This window comes from Carica papaya, chromosome 9 (assembly GCF_054855325.1).
Source record: "Carica papaya isolate Zhongbai chromosome 9, ASM5485532v1, whole genome shotgun sequence".
Lineage (NCBI taxonomy): Eukaryota > Viridiplantae > Streptophyta > Magnoliopsida > Brassicales > Caricaceae > Carica > Carica papaya.
Genome location: NC_142317.1, coordinates 10119181 through 10142066, shown reverse-complemented (window position 1 = coordinate 10142066; position 22886 = coordinate 10119181). Strand labels below are relative to the sequence as shown.

The 22886-nt window shown below is 35.7% G+C and overlaps 2 protein-coding genes across 5 annotated transcripts; one reads left to right on the top strand and one right to left on the bottom strand.

Moving 5' to 3' along the window:
- The first annotated feature begins 5279 nt into the window (after positions 1-5279).
- On the top strand, positions 5280-13971 carry LOC110814123 (chaperone protein ClpC1, chloroplastic). 2 transcript variants are annotated; one of them, XM_088211903.1, is made up of 10 exons: positions 5280-5565; positions 6557-7134; positions 7454-7569; positions 7681-7800; positions 7893-8078; positions 10280-10495; positions 10892-11109; positions 11772-11847; positions 11928-12017; positions 12401-13971. In XM_088211903.1, the coding sequence occupies exons 2-10, from the start codon at positions 6573-6575 to the stop codon at positions 13580-13582; spliced, it is 2766 nt and encodes a 921-aa protein (XP_088068029.1). In that variant the 5' UTR covers positions 5280-5565; positions 6557-6572; the 3' UTR covers positions 13583-13971. The 2 variants fall into 2 exon arrangements, with proteins under 2 accessions (XP_088068029.1, XP_088068028.1); XM_088211902.1 differs by having other exon boundaries at positions 5281-5452.
- Positions 13972-14149: 178 nt separating this feature from the next.
- Positions 14150-21203, bottom strand: LOC110822969 (dual specificity protein phosphatase family protein). 3 transcript variants are annotated; one of them, XM_088211899.1, is made up of 11 exons: positions 20848-21200; positions 20527-20604; positions 20301-20443; positions 19816-20020; positions 19090-19266; positions 18789-18949; positions 16615-17707; positions 15661-15807; positions 15309-15536; positions 14755-14912; positions 14150-14658 (listed from the first exon to the last, which is right to left on the bottom strand). In XM_088211899.1, the coding sequence occupies exons 1-11, from the start codon at positions 20899-20901 to the stop codon at positions 14298-14300; spliced, it is 2805 nt and encodes a 934-aa protein (XP_088068025.1). In that variant the 5' UTR covers positions 20902-21200; the 3' UTR covers positions 14150-14297. The 3 variants fall into 3 exon arrangements, with proteins under 3 accessions (XP_088068025.1, XP_088068026.1, XP_088068027.1); XM_088211901.1 differs by lacking the exon at positions 14150-14658 and having other exon boundaries at positions 14772-14912; positions 15343-15536; positions 20848-21203; XM_088211900.1 differs by lacking the exons at positions 20527-20604; positions 20848-21200 and having other exon boundaries at positions 19816-20015; positions 20301-20439.
- Between the last annotated feature and the right edge of the window lie 1683 nt (positions 21204-22886).

The following is a 22886-nucleotide window of genomic DNA, read 5'->3' as shown; positions in this document are numbered from 1 at the left end:
GAGGATTAACGATGTATAATTTTATATTTTTAAAAAAAAAATTCTAAAAATAATTATAGGTTACTAGTGGAGTCAGAACCGGTTAGTTTATAATTGTCTTGATTTTCTGTTTATTTTCTTGTACTGTCATACTTACTTGATTTTCGTATAGTAAATGTTCTTAATTTATAGTTCAATGGTCTTATCAACTTATCTGGTTATTTTAGTTATATATCATCAGTATGAATGTAATTTAATTGATTTATGAATGTGATATGAGATATTGATATGCATTTGTTGGTTGTCTGTTGATAAAAATTTGTATGTGAAAAACTTACTGATTACCAAGAGAAAGGGCGGACGAGCCCGATATATAAGAAATCCTACTATAAACGTTACCTCAGTCCATATGAGTTTCAAAGTTCCTTACTAGAAAAGTTTTGGAGATATAGTTTACATTCATACCGGATGGGGTATCGAGACGATGAAATATTTAGCACTCATTACCGGATGGGGGTATGAGGACAGCTGGTCAATTGTAAAATTGGATATTGGGTTCACGAGTAGGGGGAACATCCGTATGAACTCCTAATGGTACCAGTAAGCAGGTAAGAAAAGAAAATTATTGTCTCCTGTTCTCCTATGTGTGAAAGTGAAAAGTGATATGTATATGAATTTTTGTAAATTATTTTCGGAAAACTTATTACGGTTAGTATCAAACAAACGTCTTCAAGTTTAAAGGTATTTAAATAAAGTAAGAGTTCCACTAGTTATTTTTTTTTATTTTTACCAATATTTAATTTTTCGTATCTATGATTAGTGTGATATTCTTACTGGGGTAGTGTAGCTCACCATTTCATTAACCATTTCAGATCAAGAGGACCAAATCCAGATCCTAATCAGTAAGAGGGTTGTGAGTAATTCACCACCGAGACTTCTTTTAAGTGCTAGTGAAGGTTGTCTTAAAGTATTTTTGTATTCACTCTTCTTTTCATTTCTTTAATTACTTGTTTTTTAGAAGAGACATTACCATAATCTTATTGGACATTCTAAATTATTGTATAATAAATGTAAACTCTAACCATATTAATCACTTCCGCATTTAATTTTATGAATTCATTTCCATTTAAGGTCCGAGCCTTTACAGAAATGTCATAATTGATGTGCAATTAGTATATTGGTTTTCATGTAATTCATGAAAGAGTTAAACTAATAACTTTAGAGGTATGATGAATAAGATTAGTAAGATGCTTGCTAGTTTATAAACTAAATAAGTGAAATTATTTGATAAGATAACTTTTACTAACTCAATATTGGCTATTATTCCTACTTATTATACGCAACTCACTAGATTTTAATGACAGATTTATGATAATACATTAATTGAAGCTTCCTATAAGATAAATTTTGTGGTGTTAAAGCCATATATATTAAATTAAAACATAATCTATAAAGGAGATCGAGATGTGGATTAAGTATCATATGTATCAATTAAATCAATCAAGGACTTAATTACTAAATTAGTTAAGAAAATCCTTAGACAAATAAGTCTACTTGGGTTCCCATTTTCTAGTAGAAATATACAAAAAATGAGACACTCTTTTATTTCCTTCTTATAAAAAGGTTGACCACTTAGAAACCATAATCAATACCATTTATCTCATCCATTTAGACGCTAGATGGAGCATTTATAATTAGCAAAGTGCTTCTCTTTGGTACCACAAGTGGCTAGCCCTTGAGAACTTAAGTAATAACATACAAGACATCATTGTAAAAATGGATGACAGCTTGAAGATGTTTGACATAATTAATAATAGAATTCAGACCTAACTCGTATCTTGTTTGATATTCTCTTAGCATTAAATTTAATATATATATTGTGTGAATTCCTTCATCAAGAAATAAGCCATAAAATGTTCTCCAACATTTAAATCAGGATTACAAAATTTTTTATATTTTTTTCTATAACTTTATTGTACAAAAATTACCATTAAAACCGAGAATATCAACTAGAAAAGTAACTAGTGTGTACTCTTCATTTATATTTTTTAATAGTTTTATTGGTTAATAATAAAGTTTCATTTTTTAAGAAATTGTATTTTCTATTTATTTGCACTATTTCTACAATATGTTTAACGATATAATTTATGTTGTTAAAGATAAGGTACACAATATCATTCACTAGTTATGGTGTTAATTTTGTAAAATTTTATTAGATTAGTTGTTGAAATTTTAGGATATCGACATTAGTATTGGTAACAAGAATATCAATATTAGTCACATGATTTTTGAATTTTAATTTTAAGGATTTATTTTATAGATTTCCTATAGTGGGCTTACTCAAGTAGAGATTAAGGAAATGTTACTAATTGTCATTACCAAAAGGATCCATCATGTCATCATTTAAATAGAATCTTTGAACTGAGTGAATATCTTACATGGTAATTCAACTTCCTCATTATTGAATAATATTATTATAAAGTATCAGTAATCATTAAATCTTATTATTGATTGTAAAATTTAGTTTATTATAATAAAATCAAACATCATTCTAATTTCTTAATTAAATGAGATGTTAATATTTATTACTATAGTTCGTCATTGATTCATCTACCAAAAGATAGTAAAATGATGAGGAAGAGGGAGTGTGACATCCTAAATACTAATTAAGACATAAAAATGCCAAATACAGAAACAGATTACGAGTGCAGAGTAGTTAATTATATACAGCGGAACAATTTATTATAAATTTCTTACAAAATATATGAGTTCTTAATTACATAGATGCTGAGGTCAGAAGTGTCAACAAAATACAAAATATGAAAATACAAAAATGGTCACTTCTATCATTATGTAAAAGGATTCATCAGAGTGCGAGACAAGTCATGCACTAAAAAAGGTTTATGGATCCATGAGATCCTCAAAGACTTCAAATGGTAGGTCAACGATCGGTTCCTCACTATTTTTCTCATCTTGAGAGGAACATGGAAATGAATGAGTTTCGTATATTTAGTAAGAAAAATAATATTTAAATAATATCATAAGATTTTTGAAGTAATCAATTATGTCATTAATACTTACTATCAAGAGTCATACGAGAGTCATTTATTAAATTATGAAAATAATTTATTTATTAAAGAAAACATCAAATCCATCATGTCATAGTCATATTAATCAAATTAATTATACCGATAATAGAGAAAATCAAATAAATCATGATATGTACAGTTTTTTGTGTTGTTGTTCGTGAAGTCATTCTGACTTTTATCTACTGAGAGCAATACGGATTTTCGGCTATCCATGTGAAATGACCAGTTCATTTATAACAACAATTTGCGCGTTATCAAACCAACAACATATTTACGACTTGCCAAATCATGACACAATCTATGACCACGGCCGTACCAACTACAATGGTCCTACATGTTAACTATGGTCACGATCGTACTTCACCAATGGTGATCTCTATAGTCATATCGCATCACCACTTTTGTCAGAGGGTATGCCATCATCTACAAAGAGCGGTCCTCTCACATCTTGTCAGACCAGATGGGAGAAGAAACAGAAAGCTCTCAAAGATAAAAAATCTAATAAAATACTTTATGAATTATGCATGTCAATATCGATACATGTTTCTCATGTCTATACGCCATTTCATGCTTAATCACTTTTCCATCGTCAATTGCATCACATATCAATATCAATATCAATTTCAAGAATTAAATCATTTAAATCACATGCAATTTAATAAGTTCATAGATGATCATGAAACATGCATTATAACGTAAAATTTATTTTGTTTAAACTTGAAATTTAACCGTGCAATCATAAATTTAAACTTCATTAATTTTATTTTAAAAATGCTCATTAGAATATGTAAAAATAAATATTAAATTTTTTACCAAAACTTCGAAGTTTTCTACACTTTTTCTTCATCTCATCTCTCTCTCTCTTTAAGTTCTTAGATGATAGAAGAATGAAATGAAAGTGATGAGGAAATAGTGAAGTGAGGGTCTCTATTTATAGAAAATGGAGACAGTTGGATTTACGCCAAGTGGTGAAATTTAGTGAGGAGAGAGAAAATCAATAGAAAAAAAGTGATGTGACAACTGACGGATGTGACCGACGGACGACGTGACGTGACAACAACACAAAAAATGGAGGCATGCCACCCAATCGACAATGGCACGTCGCCCAAGTCGGTGGTAGCTTGTTGCCCAAGGGGGCAGAGCGCACTACTTAAGGCAGCTGCACGCTGCCCCAGTTGGTCACGCGCCTCAAGCCTAGTTTGCGCGAGCAGGACTTACAGCGTGTAGGCCTATCGCATGCATGCCTATTGCATGGATGACGTGTGCATAGGGCGAATGGAGTTGCGCCCGTCTGTGCAGGAGGGATGCGCGCGCAGACCGGGCCTTTCACCTCGTGTGGATAGGACGTGCCCACAGTGAGTCCAAAATTTAAAATTACAAAATAAAAATACGAAATACGATATTTGTTTGAAATTTAAAATTACGAAATATTTAAAGAGTTTAAGTGGTTTTAGGGCTCGAATAAATAGGAGTTCACACATATCAAATTAAACGAAAAGATTTTCGAGGTGTTACAGGGAATCTATGCAAGGGCATTCACCTCGAGGGGAGGTAGAGAGAGGAAATTGCGAAAGATAAAAAAAAAATTTGATATTATTTAATAAAATTGACAAATATAATTCTTTTAGCTTCATAATTTTTTAATGATTAACTTTTATTACTTGTTTTATGATATAATTAATAAAGTGTAATATTAAAAAAAGACTAAAGAAGAAGTGAATTAACAAGGAGAGGACGAGGCCCAAAACGACGCCGACCCAATTTCTTTTGATATTTTATATGTCATTTTTCTTCAAATTGATATTTTCCCACAAATGAGCGGCCCAACTTTTTCCAAGTTTCTCTTTCCAACCCCCTGAAACCAATTTTCCAATTTCTTTTTCCTAAATATTAATTTATATTTTAGGCTTATACTATTCAAACCGCCTACCCAAACAAAACAAGAACTGGTAAGGTGCGTTCGCGTACACGGCGACGCTACTTGGAGCTCGATATTTTTCGCTTCTCTCAGGTTCGTGCATTTACGTAAAACCACCAATAGGACCACGCCACGTTGGGGGGCGAAATGATCATTGTCAAAAACGACGCCGTTTAGGTATCACGGGGTGTACGGTTGATGTCGTTTAGATCAGACGGGTTAAACAATCAAACGATTTTAATGGAGTGGTAGATAGGTGACAGTCTATGAGCGTTGATGGAGACTACCGCATAGGATAGAGAGGGAGATTAAATGGGTGAGAACGGGATATGAAGGGAGATTGGAGAAGAAGGGTAACACAACACACCATCTTCCCCTATCTTTTTGCTTTGGCCGACCATTAAAGAGGGAGTTTCATCCTTTCTCTTACTCCCTCTCTCTCCTTTTGCTATACAAACAACCACAGGTCCTTCTTGGATTTTCTCTTCACTCTGTTTTCTTTCTTTTTTTTTTCTTTTCCATTTCAATAAAATTTCCCATTTTCAATTCAATTTAACTCGGGGTTTTATATTGATTAAGGTCAGGGTTTTTTTTTTTTTTGGAATGATAATTGTTCCTTCAATTTTCTTCGAGTATTTGTTTCATTTCCGGGAGTTTCTCAGCTTGAAATTCTGGTGTTGAAATTAGGGTTCTTCACTGATTTCTCCACTGTTTGTGTTCGGTCAATACTATAAATTAGAACCCCTTTCAATCAGGGCTTCGAAACGGGATTGTCAACGTGCTCTCTTTTTATTTCAGTTTATGTTGGTTCTTACCATTTGATCGTTTTCTCTAAATTGATTTGAATGCTTTTGCTTTTACGTTGTTGAATACTTGGTGTCATCTTAGTGGATGAATGATAGATAGTGATTGAGCTATCTCTTCAATGAGATATATATCGCATTAATTTTAACATTTTCCGAGTAGCGATCTTCCTTCCATCTCTCAGTTACTGGATTTATACGTTCTATCATTTCATCATTTTTCTAGCTGCCCACGTATTAGTGGTTCGTATATGCTTATAGAAAGCATTTTTGATGTGTACGGAGATAATTCTGATCATAAATGCTTCTTGTTACTTAAGATTGATTCTATTAAGTGAAAGCATTTAGCACGCATGAATTCCTGCTAGTCGTTTTTACAAGGAATAAAGCTTAAAAGATATTTTTAAGCATGTCAACTTTGAAGAATGTCGACTTTTTAAGTGTCTGCTTCCTAATAACCCATTGGGGTTGTGACTTTCTTGATGATAGAGTCTTCACAAACATTATAGTTACTTACACCTGTGGCAGAAAACAGCTTCTGTAAGAGAAGAACTTATATTTCTAGTTGAATAATGATATCTTGTTCACTTCACGATAATTATACATCTTCATTTGCTATGAAGTTTGCACTAGTAGTTGTTTTGTCTTGACATTTATGCGGAACCAGTTCTCTATTGAGGATGCTTTGCTTTTGATTTTCAAACTGAAGTGTCCATTCTCTTTAACTGCTTCCTTTGTCTTTTAACTAGTTCTGTTACAAACTGCAGATTGTGCTGTTGCATCATGGCTCGGGTCTTAGTTCAATCCACTGTGCCTTCCTTAATTGGTGCTCGGAAAAATGGCTCATCTCAAGGAGCTGGCAAATCGAAAAGGTCAATAAAGATGATGTGCAGCTTACAAGCACCTGGATTGAGAATGAGAAGCTTCTCAGGGTTGCGAGGCTCTAATTGTTTAGACTCTATGGTTAGATCTGGTCAAGATTTCCACTCCAAGGTGGCACTAACAATATCTTCATGGCGAGGAAAGGCCAGCCGATGTGTCCCGAAAGCAATGTTTGAGCGCTTCACAGAAAAAGCAATTAAAGTCATTATGCTTGCTCAAGAGGAAGCTAGACGCCTAGGCCACAATTTTGTGGGCACTGAGCAGATTCTCTTGGGCCTTATTGGTGAAGGCACTGGTATTGCTGCAAAGGTTCTTAAATCCATGGGAATCAATCTTAAAGATGCGCGAGTGGAAGTAGAGAAGATAATTGGAAGGGGCAGTGGATTTGTAGCTGTGGAGATTCCATTCACTCCTCGTGCAAAGCGTGTTCTAGAGCTCTCTCTGGAGGAAGCTCGTCAACTTGGTAGGATTGGTTTAATTTTACTCCTCAAGTGTCTCCTATGCTACCATTTTTTATCTAGATTTTTTTTTGGAGATGGGGTTGTCAAGGAACTAGTGTTTGTACTGTATCTGGCTTTTTTCTCAAACCGAATTTAAACTTTTGAGTCAGTGAAATAGGGCAGTGAACTGGAAACAAAGTGGATCTAACTGCTATCTCATGAATTAGCCATTTTGATGCTTAAATGTCATGGCATACTCTGATATTCTTGATCAAAGTTATGCTAAATGCATTTTATGCTAAGAGGATGCCTAATGAATTCCTCATTTTGTGCAAATTTCAGGCCATAACTACATTGGATCTGAGCACCTACTACTTGGGCTGCTTCGGGAAGGTGAAGGTGTAGCAGCCCGTGTTCTTGAGAATTTGGGTGCTGATCCAAGTAATATCCGGACACAGGTAATGGACTCATCCTTGGTTTCTGTATCCGCTAGATTTTACTTGCTTCTAAAATTCCCTACCTTCTGTACTCTTAATTAGTAATACTTAATTCTCAACTGAATGCTGTAGGTTATACGTATGGTTGGTGAAAACAATGAAGTTCCTGCTAATATTGGAGGAGGATCTAGTAGCAACAAGATGCCAACACTGGAGGAGTATGGAACCAACTTGACAAAGCTTGCGGAGGAGGTAATAATTTTTTAACTTTGTTTAAGAGATATTTAATATGTAAATTTAGATATATTGAAGATTTTTTGGAAGCTGATTTCCTCCTCTTTCAGGGCAAATTGGATCCAGTAGTTGGAAGGCAGCAACAAATAGAAAGAGTCGTCCAAATTTTAGGTCGGAGAACTAAGAACAATCCATGTCTTATTGGGGAACCTGGTGTTGGAAAAACAGCAATTGCAGAAGGTCTTGCTCAACGTATTGCTAGTGGTGATGTTCCTGAGACAATTGAGGGGAAGAAGGTAGTTTGATGTTTCTTCTACTTGTTGAATATAGAAGCTTTCAAAACATATCTATCATTTTTTTTTCGAAATAAAAGTAGTATCGTATGATTCATTCACATGCACCAAGCGGGTGCAAACTCATGTAAAATGTTATTTATATATCAAGCAAAATGTTAATAAGGTTCCCAAACTCCTCAAATGAATGGAGAGGATGACCCATAATAAAAAAACCTAGGGTCTGGAACTATTTATCTTTTACCCTCAAAATCATCTTTCACGCCCTCGAAAGCTCGTTTGTTTCTTTCTTTCCACACTGCCCAAAAAAGCAGCAAGGCAAATGAAACTGACATGTTTTTTCGCACCACTAATGCCTTTCCACGCTCAAATTTCTTCCCTCATGAAGCCAGCTATCACCCAATTGATACCCAAGAGTCCATAAGTAAAGATCCATAATTCATATACAAAAGGACATCATAGTTGGATATGATTAGACGACTCAACCTCCCTTTTGTATAAGAACACCCATTCACCAAAATTCTGCTGCTCTTAATCGTCTTGTCCAGAGTTAGAATACAACCTCTACCAGCCTTCCAAGCAAAACCAGCAACTTCTGGTGGAGCATTAACATTCTAGATTTTCCAAAATGGAAAATTAGTACCCGTGGCTTCTTTCTAGTCAAATGATTATTGAAAGATCTGATAGAGAAAGTCCCTCCAACATTAAGCCTCCAAACTTGTTGGTCTCTATGTCCATTAACTATGACCCTAGCAAGGGCTAGAAGAAGAGCTTCATATTCTCTAACTTCCCAATTATTGAGATTTCTCATGACTTTCACGTTCCACTCTCCCTTCTCCACAATGCCACTATAAAACTCATGAATTGAGATACACGTTCCTAGCAATAACATAGATTCGGAGGAATTGATATCTGAGTGTTCCACCCTCCAACTAGGCATCATGCCATAAGCTGATTCTATCCCCATTACCAACCCTCCAGCTGATAAATCATGGAAGTACTCCTGCTCATACAAATTTTTTAGCACATGCTATTCCTGTGGGGTCTAGATGAGAGCTTGGTGTACCATCCTCTGTCCATCGGCTCAAACTTCGCCTCAATTACCCTCTATTAGATACTACAATTTTCATTCATAAATCTCCAAAGCCATTTTCCCTAAGGAGCCATATTAACCTCTGCCAAAATCTCAAACCCAAACTGCCTTGATGTATAGGCTTTTTGACCTCATCCCACGCCCAAGATGATATCTTTTTCTGCCTTCTGTGTCTCCCCATAGAAATAGAAATTTACACTAGATTGATTCCAATGTCTTGGCTGCACTCGTGGAGACTGTCAATAGGAACATGAAATAAATAAGAATATTCACCATAGTGCTCTTGAATAAATGTGAGTCTTCCCCTTTTAGATAAAAGGTTCCTCTTCCATCTAGCTAACATCTTTTCAAACATCACCCCCACTGGGTCTCAAGTCACCACATCTTTATATTTAACACCTAATAGGAGCCCCTGGTATTTGATTCATCGGTCCACACTCCTGCATCCGAGATTCCTAGCCAACCTATTAGCATCCCTTCATTCTCCAATGTCACCAATTTAGACTTGGTTAGGTTTATGCTGATGCCAGAAACTGCTTGAAAACTCTGCAAATGAAGTTAAGAAGAGCCCTTTCATTTGGTTCACATATCTGCCCTTATTATAAGTATTGATTTTTTCCTATTAAGTATTGGTATTATTTTATGGAAACTGCCCTGTTGCCATGTTAGTTTTTCTAATCAGTGGTTCTAAGTTTCTAATAATCTGATTGCTAGGTTGGACTTTTGGTATACATGATTTCTCCACATGCATTCTGCTGTGTACTAAAGGCATGAAATATAATTTTTTTCAGCGGAGAATATATTGTGTTATTACTGAAAGGGTGGCTATTCGGTGTCCTGTTTACCTAAGGGATGGGTTTGCTGTTTTAGAAACACACGAACTCACACCCACATATGCACACATATACTAGTATTTACCTGTTTTGGTTGGTCATGTACTATCTTTAGGCTTATGGTAGTCTAACCATAGTGATATAGTGAATCATCTCTCATGGGGATATGTTCACTTACTGGATTAAATTATCCTTATGATGCATAATTTTCTATGCAAAAAAAAGTATTTTTCATATGTCGGAGGTTATATGTTTTTTCCTCTTCTATGTGATGTCAGGTTATAACCCTTGATATGGGTCTTCTCGTTGCTGGAACAAAATATCGTGGAGAGTTTGAGGAAAGATTGAAAAAGCTAATGGAGGAAATCAAGCAGAGTGATGAGATAATTTTATTCATTGATGAGGTACACACCTTAATTGGAGCAGGAGCGGCAGAAGGAGCAATTGATGCTGCCAACATCTTGAAGCCCGCACTTGCAAGAGGTGAATTGCAGGTAAATTATACTAGCTCATGCGTATAAGGCCTCTGGTACTTATTTCTGTTTGAGATGGCCTACAGGATAAAGGAAGGAGGAAGAAGGTTCTTGTGTTTCTGTCTCATGTTTGCTGGTGATGAATTGATTGGGAGATACTGTTAGATTTTTCAGTGATGTATTTTTTAGGCTGTTTAAAGGTCAATTACCTGGTTGTAGTTCCTGAGTCCCCAGGAATAGATGTTTAGCCACTGATCAGGTCTCCTACTTATGCCTGTTAGTTCTGTTTCTACCAAAGCTTATTTTACTGTACATGATCAGAGGATTTCTTGCACCAATTATTGTTTTGGTGATTGAAGTGCTACCCTTATTATGAATAATGTACAAGAAGTTTCAGAATTCGTTTAATCATTGCAGTGTATCGGGGCTACTACACTAGATGAGTACAGAAAGCACATTGAGAAAGATCCGGCCTTAGAGAGAAGATTCCAGCCAGTGAAAGTGCCTGAACCATCTGTAGATGAAACTATACAGATTCTTAAGGGGCTCCGAGAACGATATGAGATCCACCACAAGCTCCGGTACACGGATGATGCCTTGGTGGCTGCTGCACAGTTGTCCTACCAGTATATCAGGTGTGCGATGATAGTTTTCTTTTCTTTTTCATGTAAATTTGTGATATTGTTTGAGACATCATAGTTCTTTTAGATACCAGGGGAAATAAAACCTGTTATTTAGAGGGCTTTAGATGTTCATGGGCTTGCTTTCTTGTGTTTGAGTATTTTTTATTGAGTCTTCATGGTGGATGGTTCCATTTGGTATGGTATTTCCTACACTATGGCCGGTTTCTTAGTGCCATGGTTTGTTGCCGGGCCATGGGCAGGGGGAGAGAGCTTGGACTTGTATTTCGTTCTGTTATTGCCAATACATGTCCTGGGTTTTAGTTGTGCAAAGTCTTTACTTAGATGATAGTTGTTGGCTTGCATAGACGGCTGTAATTGATATTCGTGTTTTATCAGATTATGGGCTGACATTTTATGTTGTTACTAGTGGAAGTTTCCATGGGAACCAAGTGTCACGAATATATCATGATAGGATCTTGTAAAAGCTTCAGTGGCTTTCTTAGAAGCTCGATTTCTTTATGGTTTGACTTCAAAATGGAATTTGAATTTTTAATTAAGTGATGAAGTCTCTTTCAGTTCCTATCCTCCCCCTTAACAGGATGCTTTTTTTTTTGTATTAATATTTATCCTTCCTCTTGTGTAATCTTGTTGACTACCATTTCTATGTGCTCCAGTGACCGCTTTCTGCCTGATAAAGCAATTGACTTGATTGATGAAGCTGGTTCTCGAGTTCGGCTTCGCCATGCACAGGTGTGAACCCATGTACTGGTTTGGCTACGGTACATGCTGATGTCTTTCGAGATGATTGGACTAACATGGTTGTTCTTCAGGTTCCTGAGGAAGCCAGAGAGCTTGAGAAAGAGCTTAGGCAAATCACAAAGGAGAAGAATGAAGCTGTTCGAAGCCAGGACTTTGAAAAGGTATGAAGGTTCTTTTTATGTTAATAATTTATAGCACATATTGACTTTCAGGTACCTTTGCTTTATGGTTTTCCCATTTCAAGTAACAGCACTTGTTGGTGCTAACTCTTGTTTCCATTAACAGTGTCTTGCATACTTGACTTTGAGGGACCACTGCTCTAGAGAGCAGGTTATAGACGGTATTTCTGTTGCAAGTAACAAAATTATTTGTAAATATCGTGTGAGGGAGCTAAGTGATGGTCAAGAGATTTATAATCCCGTAGTTTTATTTTACATACTGCATGATAAACTAGCCAGAAAGGTCGCCAATGGTAGCGTTGGTTTATCTTTTCTGGGTTTACCAATCATTACATTTATCTTGCTGACAAGACAATTTTCAACAGGCTGGTACATTGCGTGATCGAGAAATTGAGCTAAGGGCTGAGATCTCGGCTATTCAGACTAAAGGCAAGGAGATGAGTAAGGCAGAGAGTGAGACAGGGGATGGAGGTCCTGTTGTCACTGAAGTGGACATTCAGCACATTGTCTCTTCATGGACTGGAATTCCTGTTGAGAAGGTATCAACTGATGAGTCTGATCGGCTTCTCAAGATGGAAGAGACCCTTCATAAGCGAGTCATTGGTCAGGATGAGGCTGTTAAAGCCATTAGTCGTGCTATTCGGCGTGCCCGGGTTGGCCTCAAGAACCCCAACCGGCCTATTGCTAGCTTCATATTTTCTGGTCCAACTGGTGTAGGGAAGTCAGAATTAGCAAAAGCTTTGGCTGCCTATTACTTTGGATCGGAAGAAGCAATGATTCGACTGGATATGAGTGAGTTCATGGAAAGACATACTGTCTCCAAGCTCATTGGTTCACCTCCTGGTTATGTTGGTTACACTGAGGGTGGTCAGCTAACAGAGGCTGTTCGACGCCGTCCATATACTGTTGTGTTATTTGATGAAATTGAGAAGGCTCATCCCGATGTATTCAACATGATGCTTCAGATTCTAGAAGATGGAAGATTGACAGACAGCAAGGGAAGGACAGTGGACTTCAAAAATACTCTTTTGATAATGACCTCTAATGTTGGAAGTAGTGTGATCGAGAAGGGAGGACGGCGTATAGGATTTGATCTTGATTATGATGAGAAGGATAGCAGTTACAATAGGATTAAGAGCCTGGTCACAGAAGAATTGAAGCAATACTTCAGGCCAGAATTTTTGAATAGGTTGGATGAGATGATTGTTTTCAGGCAGCTGACCAAGCTGGAGGTGAAGGACATAGCTGATATCATGCTCAAGGAAGTGTTTGAGAGATTGAAGTCCAAAGACATAGAGCTTCAGGTGACAGAGAGGTTTAGAGAAAGGGTAGTTGAGGAAGGATATAATCCCAGCTATGGTGCAAGACCTTTAAGAAGAGCCATTATGAGACTTCTGGAGGACAGCATGGCTGAGAAGATGCTGGCCAGGGAGATCAAAGAGGGTGATTCAGTTATCGTAGATGTTGATTCTGATGGGAATGTTACTGTGCTCAATGGTAGTAGTGGTGCTCCTGAATCGTTGGAGGAACCAATTCCTGTTGTCTAATCCGGACCCTGTTTTCTTTATTGATGTTGTTTGTACCTTTTTCACTGTAACTGGCTATTTATGATGGTAGTCTCTTTCTTGAAAGCACTGCTGGGCATTAGAGTGGGAAGCTTAGGCAGCCATTATTTGATTGATTTTGGGCTTTAAAGCTGTATTTGTTACTCATTAGTTTGGTTTTCATGCTTCAGTTGCAGGGGCAGATAGGAGGAAGTCGGGGTGGGTTAGGCTTTGCAGATTATATTTAAGGATGTACTGACTGATAGGGTTAGGCTTTACATGGTTTTTACACTGCCACGGGCTGCAGAACTCAATTACCATTGCATATTCATGCATGCAAGTGTCTTTCATCCTTCTTGGTATTGGTATGTAAGTTGTATATCTTGTATTCACCTTAAGTTTCTATAGATCTAAATAGACTATAACCTCTCTAACTGGCAGCTGTTTCAATTCAATGCGTCATCCAAGTACAAGACACTAACAGACTAATATGATTTTGGTTGGATTCATCTTATATTTTTTAAACTAATATGGTTTAGGAAGCCTAACAGATAATGTTCTAGATGAGAATACGATATTCAAGGCGTTTTCATAATCAACATATACATATATGAACAAGATGTTTGAGTTCTTATGACCCAGAAAAGCAGCAGGAAATTTTTTTTTTTACTCAGTGGGTGCTCACTGAGCACTACAAAGAGCGAAGTATCGGGTATTGCTAGCCATTATAAGCTGCATGAGATTGTCGGTTTGTAGGACTGACACTTGAACCCCGACTCAACTTGAGTGCCTCCAAAGCCTTCTGTATCTCCATATTCATGGCACTATCCACACTCCCTGATGATAGTTTCTTGTGTGATTTCTGCAAATGAAGCTTAAGTGAGCTACTACTCAGACCAGCATTCTTTCCACAGATAGGACACACTTTCATCATTGGTCTTCTATGCTGCCATTCCATAGACATCCTCCCATATAGTTTGTGATCAAGATTCAGTAGGATCCTTGCAAATCCATCATTCGGCTGGGCTCTGCGGTGAACTCGCTTTAAGGCATTCCATGCTTCTAGCAGACTAAAGTTCCTGCATGCATGCAGAGCAACATGTTTAGATGTGGCTTTTTCCCATCCACAGCTTATTTACATGTTAGATTACAAGCAATGTAAAATTATCACTTACTTCTTGAGCATCAAGTATGCTATCACTAATGTTGCACTTCTACTTCTGCCTTCAAAGCAATGAACTAGAACCTTCCCACCTATTTGTTCCACATGGTCAATAAACTCTGAAGCTTCTTCAAAGATGCTGCTGATATTCGTATCTTCATTGTCACTTATCTGTTTGGATCGGATAAGTAGTTTGTTAATAAAAAACAAATTGAATACAGAGAAAAATGCACAAAAAGCATTACGAAAGTTATCAAATGTAGTTATAGCATTAAATTAAAACCATTTGTAAAAGCTGCCTCGGAGTACCACCAGACAGAAGAAAATTCTGTTCATCACAAGGATTGAGGATAAAACTCCTATTATTGTTGGCTGGCTTTTTTGTTAGGAAAAAGAGTTTTTTTGTGTATTATGCTTATTGTTACTTGAGAAAAAAAAGGAAGAAAAGAAAAATATGCGGAAACTATGATGTGGTTCTAATCAACTACATAAAGAAACTAGAATTAGTTACTCATGCAAATGCCTTGCTGACACAAAAAGAAAAATGAAAGGTAATAAAATGCTTACAGAAAAATTTTTATATTCAAAGAGATCAGGATACTGAGAATCTGATTGCCCAATTTCGTTGGAGCACAAACACAATATATGAGTAATTCCCAAATATTGAAGTGTATAAACAGATCTTGCAGCTAGGGCTCCACCAATAAATAGGCTACTTGAGATTGCAGATGGCTTCTCTGTATTAGCTGCTTCAGATATCAATGCTATCCTTTCAAGAATGTGCTCAAGCCTGACCTGTAAATTATATAGAAATTGAAGATAGATTATAGAGAAAAGAAGACAGTTAATAGCTGTGTAAGGTTATTTCAAAAAGAAGATAATAGCTCTGTAAGGGCCTGGATGTTGAGTTTCCCATTACCTTCAACTCATAAGCATCGACGCAAATGTTATTATCACTCCCCTCAAAAAATCCTGTATTGAAATTATTCTCTTGGCAGAGCTTCACTGCTTCATTCCTTAGCATTTCCGTCCATTGTTCCAGTTCTTTATTTGATTCAGCATCAACCTGAATACACCAATATTAATATCAATAAAAGAATTTACAGAGCACCAATATGCCATTTTGCATAGCACTGACGATATGAAAACTTTCTAGATAAAGATCTAACAGACAGGCGATGTATTGCAAGAAGTGAATGAAGTGAAATAGGAAAAAAGCTGAATAAGAAATCAAGAAAACGAAGATATATATCAATAATCAACTCTGAATTGTTAAAAAAATCAATAATTTTTATAGCAGATGTGGCTAAAACCATAGTAATTACGTACATGACCAACCATACAACTAAAACATGAAATTTTTGTCAGTAACATAATATCTCAAGTGACTGAATAGAATTTTTAACTACTTAATATTTTCTAAATAAACAAAATATTATTAATGGTAAATACAGTATCATAATAATTAGGAAACTTAACATGAGATTTGAAAAATGAATGGACAGAAAGAATTCTTGAACTACTTAATAATTTATAGTAAGTTAAATATTCACTAATAAAATGTAAATAGTTGGAGAATGTCTTGAAATTAAAATTTTTCCTTTTTAATGTATTCCTAAATTGCATTAGCAACTCTTAATTTTTACTTTTCTGTTTTCCTGTCACAAAAGCCTTCATTTATCGGAAGTTAAAGCACAGTCCAGATAATAGTTGCTCTGTATCTTCAATAATTGTGCATGAAGTATTGCCCACAAGAATTGGAACACTTTCTTGTGCAACAAGGAATTTTCAGCAATGTGGTAGCCAAGGGGCACATGAAAAGTGCTTTCTAACTCGCAAATTTCACCAAGAACAACGATATGCAGCGACTAACCTTGGCAACTTTGTGGAAATCTCTGAGCTTTGTTGTTAAACGCAGACTGCGAAGGGGCTCCCCACTCCCTTTATGGAACTTTCCATGCCAGCTTTCCCTTGACATGGGAGAACTAAAGTCCGAGCTTTCTTTATTTTCTGAAGATGACGACGACCTAACTGTTGTTCTCTGCAAATCTAAATCACTGTAATCTGGATGGTTATCGCCGAGGACCCGTTCCTTGCTCGGGGGAGATGGACAATGTCCACAAGAAGTTGCAGCTTGTGATGGTGACTCAAGAACTGAAAATTCCTCCTTGTCAAAGTCCCCCGACAATGTCTTATTTATAATATTCAAAAACACTCGTAATAAGCCATCTAATTTTTGGTGAAGGGTAAGTAGGAATATATGGAATCCTTGTAGATCTCTTAGAGCTGCACGGAAACCAGTGCGAAATTCTCGAATATCTGAGGTTATTTCAGTTGCTCGTGTAGAATTCATGTCAGCATCTTCTGATAGAGGAGATCCTAATTTTCCTCCTGTTATTTCATGTAGCAAATTAGAGGAGTATTTACTACTGTTGAGAAGTAACTGAACCAATTTTGGATAATTCGTTTGGTCATTTGCACGTTTTCCAGCTGGAGGCCTACGAGGAACACCAGAGTCTATAGCTACAATTTGTGACTGACAAAGCATGAAATCATCAGATGATGGACTTCTAATGCCCATGTCACTAGATTTTGGTGATTCAATAATATCAGAAAGGTCAGAAAGCTGCGATACCAATCCTTGATTATGAGAGTTAAATCTACTATCCACAGAAGTGGCCCTTCTTTCCTTTTGAATAGCTCTGAAAACCCCTGGTTGATAGCGTTTAATTGAAGAATCAAAGGCTTCCTCCACGGTATCCGTATTTGCAGAAGCCAGTTTGTCAGTCAGCAGTAGATTTGCTGGGTTTCCACGCCATCTTAGTTGACGGCAAGGGAGTCTATCTTCATTTCTGATCACAAGGTCCAACATCAAAACCCTTCCAAGAGCTGCTGCAACTTTTTCTGCACTTTCACGTGTCTCAAAGGCACTTGCACTTTCCAATAAAGGAGATCCATGAACATAACTGCAAAAATGGAAGCTTAGAGCTTTAGAACAGTGCATAGAAGAACTTTTTATTTCTTTTTCTTGTCTTTTCCTCGGAGCATTCTCCAGTGCTTCTTACTGCAGTGTATAGTGTTATTAGCATAGATGGCGCTAGGTATGCAAGCAGCAAAGTAGAATCATGGTCTGTATATACAGCATACTTCTATGGTGTATCAGTTACCCCTGTTGTAGGGTTAACATACATGAGTATGATTGTATAAAAGCCAGGAAATCTTTGTTAGACCCACATGATTATGAATTTATGAATCTGTAAAAGCTATGAAAAAGATGCTCCAATGCTCCCAGCTTTGCTCCAACTTCAAAGCAATGGATCATGCTGCATTCTGAACTGTATTATCTCCTATTTCACAATGAGCACTTTTTTTCCTCGATTTTATTCAAGTGGAAAACGGATGGGAAAACAAAAACGAAAAGGAGCCTTTCTATTCAGAAGAAAGTAGATTGCATTCAGAACATTGATCTTCCTTCACAATTAAGAATCTCTAGAAAAGGAGATCAGATCTCTAAATAGATCCAATATGCAGTGATCCTGGAATTTGTAAACTTGCAGGAAGGCACCAAAGGGCAAGACCATCTTTTACATAAGTCAAACTGGTCATTTAAAAGCCCTCAAGGATAGTCTACGCCTTCCAAGCTTCATTTGATACATAATCATTTCCAAAGCAATAAGATCAAGAAAACCGTTCTGAAAGTCTCCATAATAACAGGGATAATATTGAAATCTTCATCTACACTTAACCAAAAAAAGAAGAAAGAAATCTTAACCTATTCAGCTTTTTCTCTACTTTCTGAGTAATGTAAAAGAAACAATAGAGGATAGCCAAGAGCAAACCAGAAAACCCTAGCTTATAAATACCATGTAACAAGCTCAATAAAAAGTATGAGCAAAGTTATGATCTAGAATGGACTATATGTCAATTTTAAGTAGAAGATTGATGACAGAGCAGACAGAGACATGATCTGCTGTCACATTATAGTGCACCTAATTCACAAAAGAAAAGAGGCCAAGAAATTAAACAGAGAAAATTACTGTTTTTCACCTCATCAAGAGAAGGCAACGACTGAGTTCAAGAGCCTCTGAAAGTTCTGAACATGTCATTTCGCCAACCTCATCTCCTTCTGAAGCTGCTGTAGCTCTTGCGTTGTCTGCAGCTTCCTTAATCTGGAGCCATTCTGGGCTGGAATTATGGATTACTCTAGCCTGTTCTGACAGACTAACTCATGAGCAAAAGAGGAAAATGTAAGGAGAAAATAGAAGGTTCCAACAGAATATTAACAAAAAGGCTGAAACTACAAGCCAAGGGTGTAGAAATTACAAATTTCTGAAGAATAAAGAACAACCTGAGGAGTTCGCACTCCTAGCCACTTTGCAAATTCGTAACCAAGGCGTTCTGATTGTGTGGCCATCCTTGATGATGAAAATTTTATAACAGCTGCTGCCTCTTTTGGAGAAGCATCACCGCTGCCATGTTGGGTGAATAACGCAAAGAAAACAATACCCCCGGAATTCACAGTTACCTATATAAGCAATTAAAAAGAATATGACGAGCCCGAAAAATGGAAAAGATTCTTCAAGAGTCTCAGGTCCCAGAAGTGCAGGTCCCAGAAGTGCATGATAAATACTGCCAAAACCCAAAACTGCGGAGGAAATTAAATGAAGTACTCCAGATACAAAGTATGGAAAGGTGTCTATAACTTCTCCCCCAGGACCTATCTCCAGGTAAACTTTTATTTTTGGGTCTATAAAACTGGAGCTAGTATTGCTTTTCTACTATGCGGCCGCAATAAACATATATAAGCTAGAAACAAAATCTAGCAGTTTAATTTTGCCAGTCAAGAGGTAAGAGGTGGCCTCTTAGCAATAAAAATCATCCAAAACCATTGAACAAATTTTATTATGGCAAAAAAGAAAACTTTGATTTTGAGTATCCATTTTTGGAAACAAAGTAACTGTTGGCTGTTAAGATATATCACTGTAAAAATAATGCCAAAAATCACTTCCTTGGTTATGTATCTAATTCCAAAACTCAAAAACCCCTCAAGAATACATACGAGTGGATCACATACCTCAAGTGCCTTATTCAATTCATCCTCAGAATGTTCAGCGCTGCTACTGTGCTCAGTATGGTGAAGTGAAGAAAGCATGTCCCAGGAAAAGGAGCTCGATTCGATATCCAGTGCCGCAGCAGTACCCAGTCTTTCCCACAAACTGATGCCAGGAGCTTGCTCAGCAGGCAGAGGACCTCTGGAATCAACAAGTGATTCTTCTGCACTGAAGGACAAAAGTGTTCAGAATCATGTACCGTCATGAACATGCGTCTTTGCATGAACATGAAGTAATACACAATAATTCGGTGTCCAACATTATATGAATTGGCACTAAGTGACCAAAACAAGATATGACAACTATAGTTATAATTATGAAGAAAGCAATAAATAAATTTGCCTAGTCATATTTGTTTCCAATTATGTTGTAATTAATGAGTTGGAAACCATTATTAGAAATGTGGTAAATGAGTAAAAGGAAAAGTGAAATCAAGGTGCTAGATTACCTATATGGCATACTGTCGACCCTGTGAGGGCGGTGTGGGAAACCAGAGGATCCGTATCTGGCGCTTCGTTTACGAACCAATTCCAACCATTGGGTGAATCTAAAAGCAGGACCTGCAGCTATGTCTCCCAACATGTACAACACCTGCATTTTCCAACTTCTATTAAGTTTTTCACTGAAAACCAAACAAAGCATGACCCAGATGCAGGAAACAAGTGGACTCTTACCCGGGAAGTGACGGTGAGGGGAAGAGGGAGGTCAGCCTCGTCAGATCCGAGATCGAGCTCTTTCTCTTCCTCTTTCTCCTGCAACTCTCGCATATATACAGAGAAAGATTAGCTAATAAGCAAGAGCGTTGATGATCCTGCGATCTTAATAATAATAATAATGATAATAAAAAACCCAGATCCAACACAATGAAAATTTGAAAAAGATAGAGAGAGATCTATGCATATGCAATTATACATAAAGATAGATAGAATTAAATCGGAACAAGAGGGAAATAAAAAAAAAAGGAAAAGAAAAGAAAAGTAAAGGTTAAGGTGTACCTGGAGAGGGGAGATGATTGCAGCAGCATGGTTTTCCTTTTGCTCCTTGGCCATAACTTTATGATTTTCTTTATGTTTAGTGGGGAACGTTTGGTTTATAATTTTGGGAAGGCTGCAACTCTAAGTGGAAGTCAACAAGGAGGGAGCGATAATTAGATGGGTGTATGAAAAAGCAAGAGAAAAGTTTCGCGCTTTTTCAGGTGGGTTGTCATTAATCAGAATCAGAGATATATGAAGAAGAAGAAAGAAGAAGATGCTTCGGCCTTATTAGCATTTGCCGCTCCTAACATGCAATTCTGTGATTCCAACGATAACAACTTCACTATCTCCATTTACAGGGAAGGGGGAACTGATCTCTCATTGGCCATTGGGTTAGTTATAATCTATACCGCTGCTTTTTTTTTTTTTTTTTTTTTTTTTTTCTTTTTTTTTTTTTCCCGAATGAATCTAACAGTTATTCCATCAAGAAGAAAGATTTAGAGATTTTTTATTTGAAGTATTTTTGTTTTAATTCATGTGTTTTTGAAATTAATTTCTATTTGTTATCTCTTAAATGGTTGTCTAATAAGCAAATCAATGAACCAAATTTTCTTTTAAAATATTGTGTTTTTTTTCTTCTAAATTATGTTTTTATAAAATTTTAAAAAATATTACCTTAATTTAACTTAAAAAATTGTTTGAAATTTTATTTAAACTAGACATAAAATTTCAAAATAATTCTAAGAGATAGTTAATTTCATGTTTCCATATGCTGTGTGTATGTATATATTATATATGTATGATCATATAGCCACACACATAGAAGAAGAATGACAAAAAAAAAAAGTCTTACAACCTTAATACAAATAATATTTTCATTCTTTTTCTAGTAGAGCAAATAAACAAAAACATCCCTTAATTTTACATATAATGCGAATAAAAACCATATTTATAGTTTTTTTTTAATAAAATTTTTATATTAATCATAATTAAAATATCAAAATTTTTATATTAATCACAGTCATATTTTTTGAAATTTACATATAATATTTGTTGCAATAATTGTAATACCATTGATAATTATTATTATTATTATTTTTTTTGGCAATTTCAATAAATAAATGAAAAGCTAACCCTTTCTTGCATAACTTCAAAACTTCGTTAGAGAAGCATAAATGTCTTGTATTGTTAATTTAGTTTTATAGTAAGGAAAATTTTATTCTAATAAGATATTATTTTTATATCAACATTCTAATATAAAAAGTTACTGATACAATATTGTTCTAATAGAGTATTGATAATTATAATCTGTCTGTAGCTTTATATTTTTTTTGTAACAACAAAATCCCAATGGGTGTAGGAAAAAATTATAAGAATCAAATGCGTAAACTTGCTCCAAAAGATGAAAATTTGGTAATGAATGCAAGCAAAATATATTATAAAAATTAAAGTTCTTGCATAGAGGGCTGCTAATTAAATGAGAAATGAAATTAATTACTTTAAGATTTTTCATTATCAAGATAATTGAGCCTAATGCTACAAAATATTCTTGTATTATGTTAAAATCTTACAAAAACTATTGGAATCAAATTGCAATATTATCTGTAGTTCAAAGACAGAATAATAACATAGCTAGATGGATAATTTATTTTAATCTTTTAAAGAAATTTTCAGGCGCCTAAATTTCTAAATGCAAATATATAAAAATTCAAACTTTAAACACATGGAAATTAAGAGAAAACCCAAAAACTAGTTATACGATAGCTTGCTTAAAAACTAATGTTTTTACATAAAATAACGAATATAAACTAGAATTGAATTGACATAAAAGGAGAATTAATAAAATGCAATAAGCTTAAACCACATGAGACAAAATTACAGTTTGACAAAATTTTAGTTTTAAATAAATTCTAAACTAAACTTAAAAAGCTTATAAAAATTAATAGTTTAAAAGAAAAGTTAATTCATTCATTTTAGTGTTCTATCAATAGAAAGCCAAATGATATGTTACAAAGATAAAAATAATATCACAACTAGAGTTTCTAAATAAATTCTTAAAA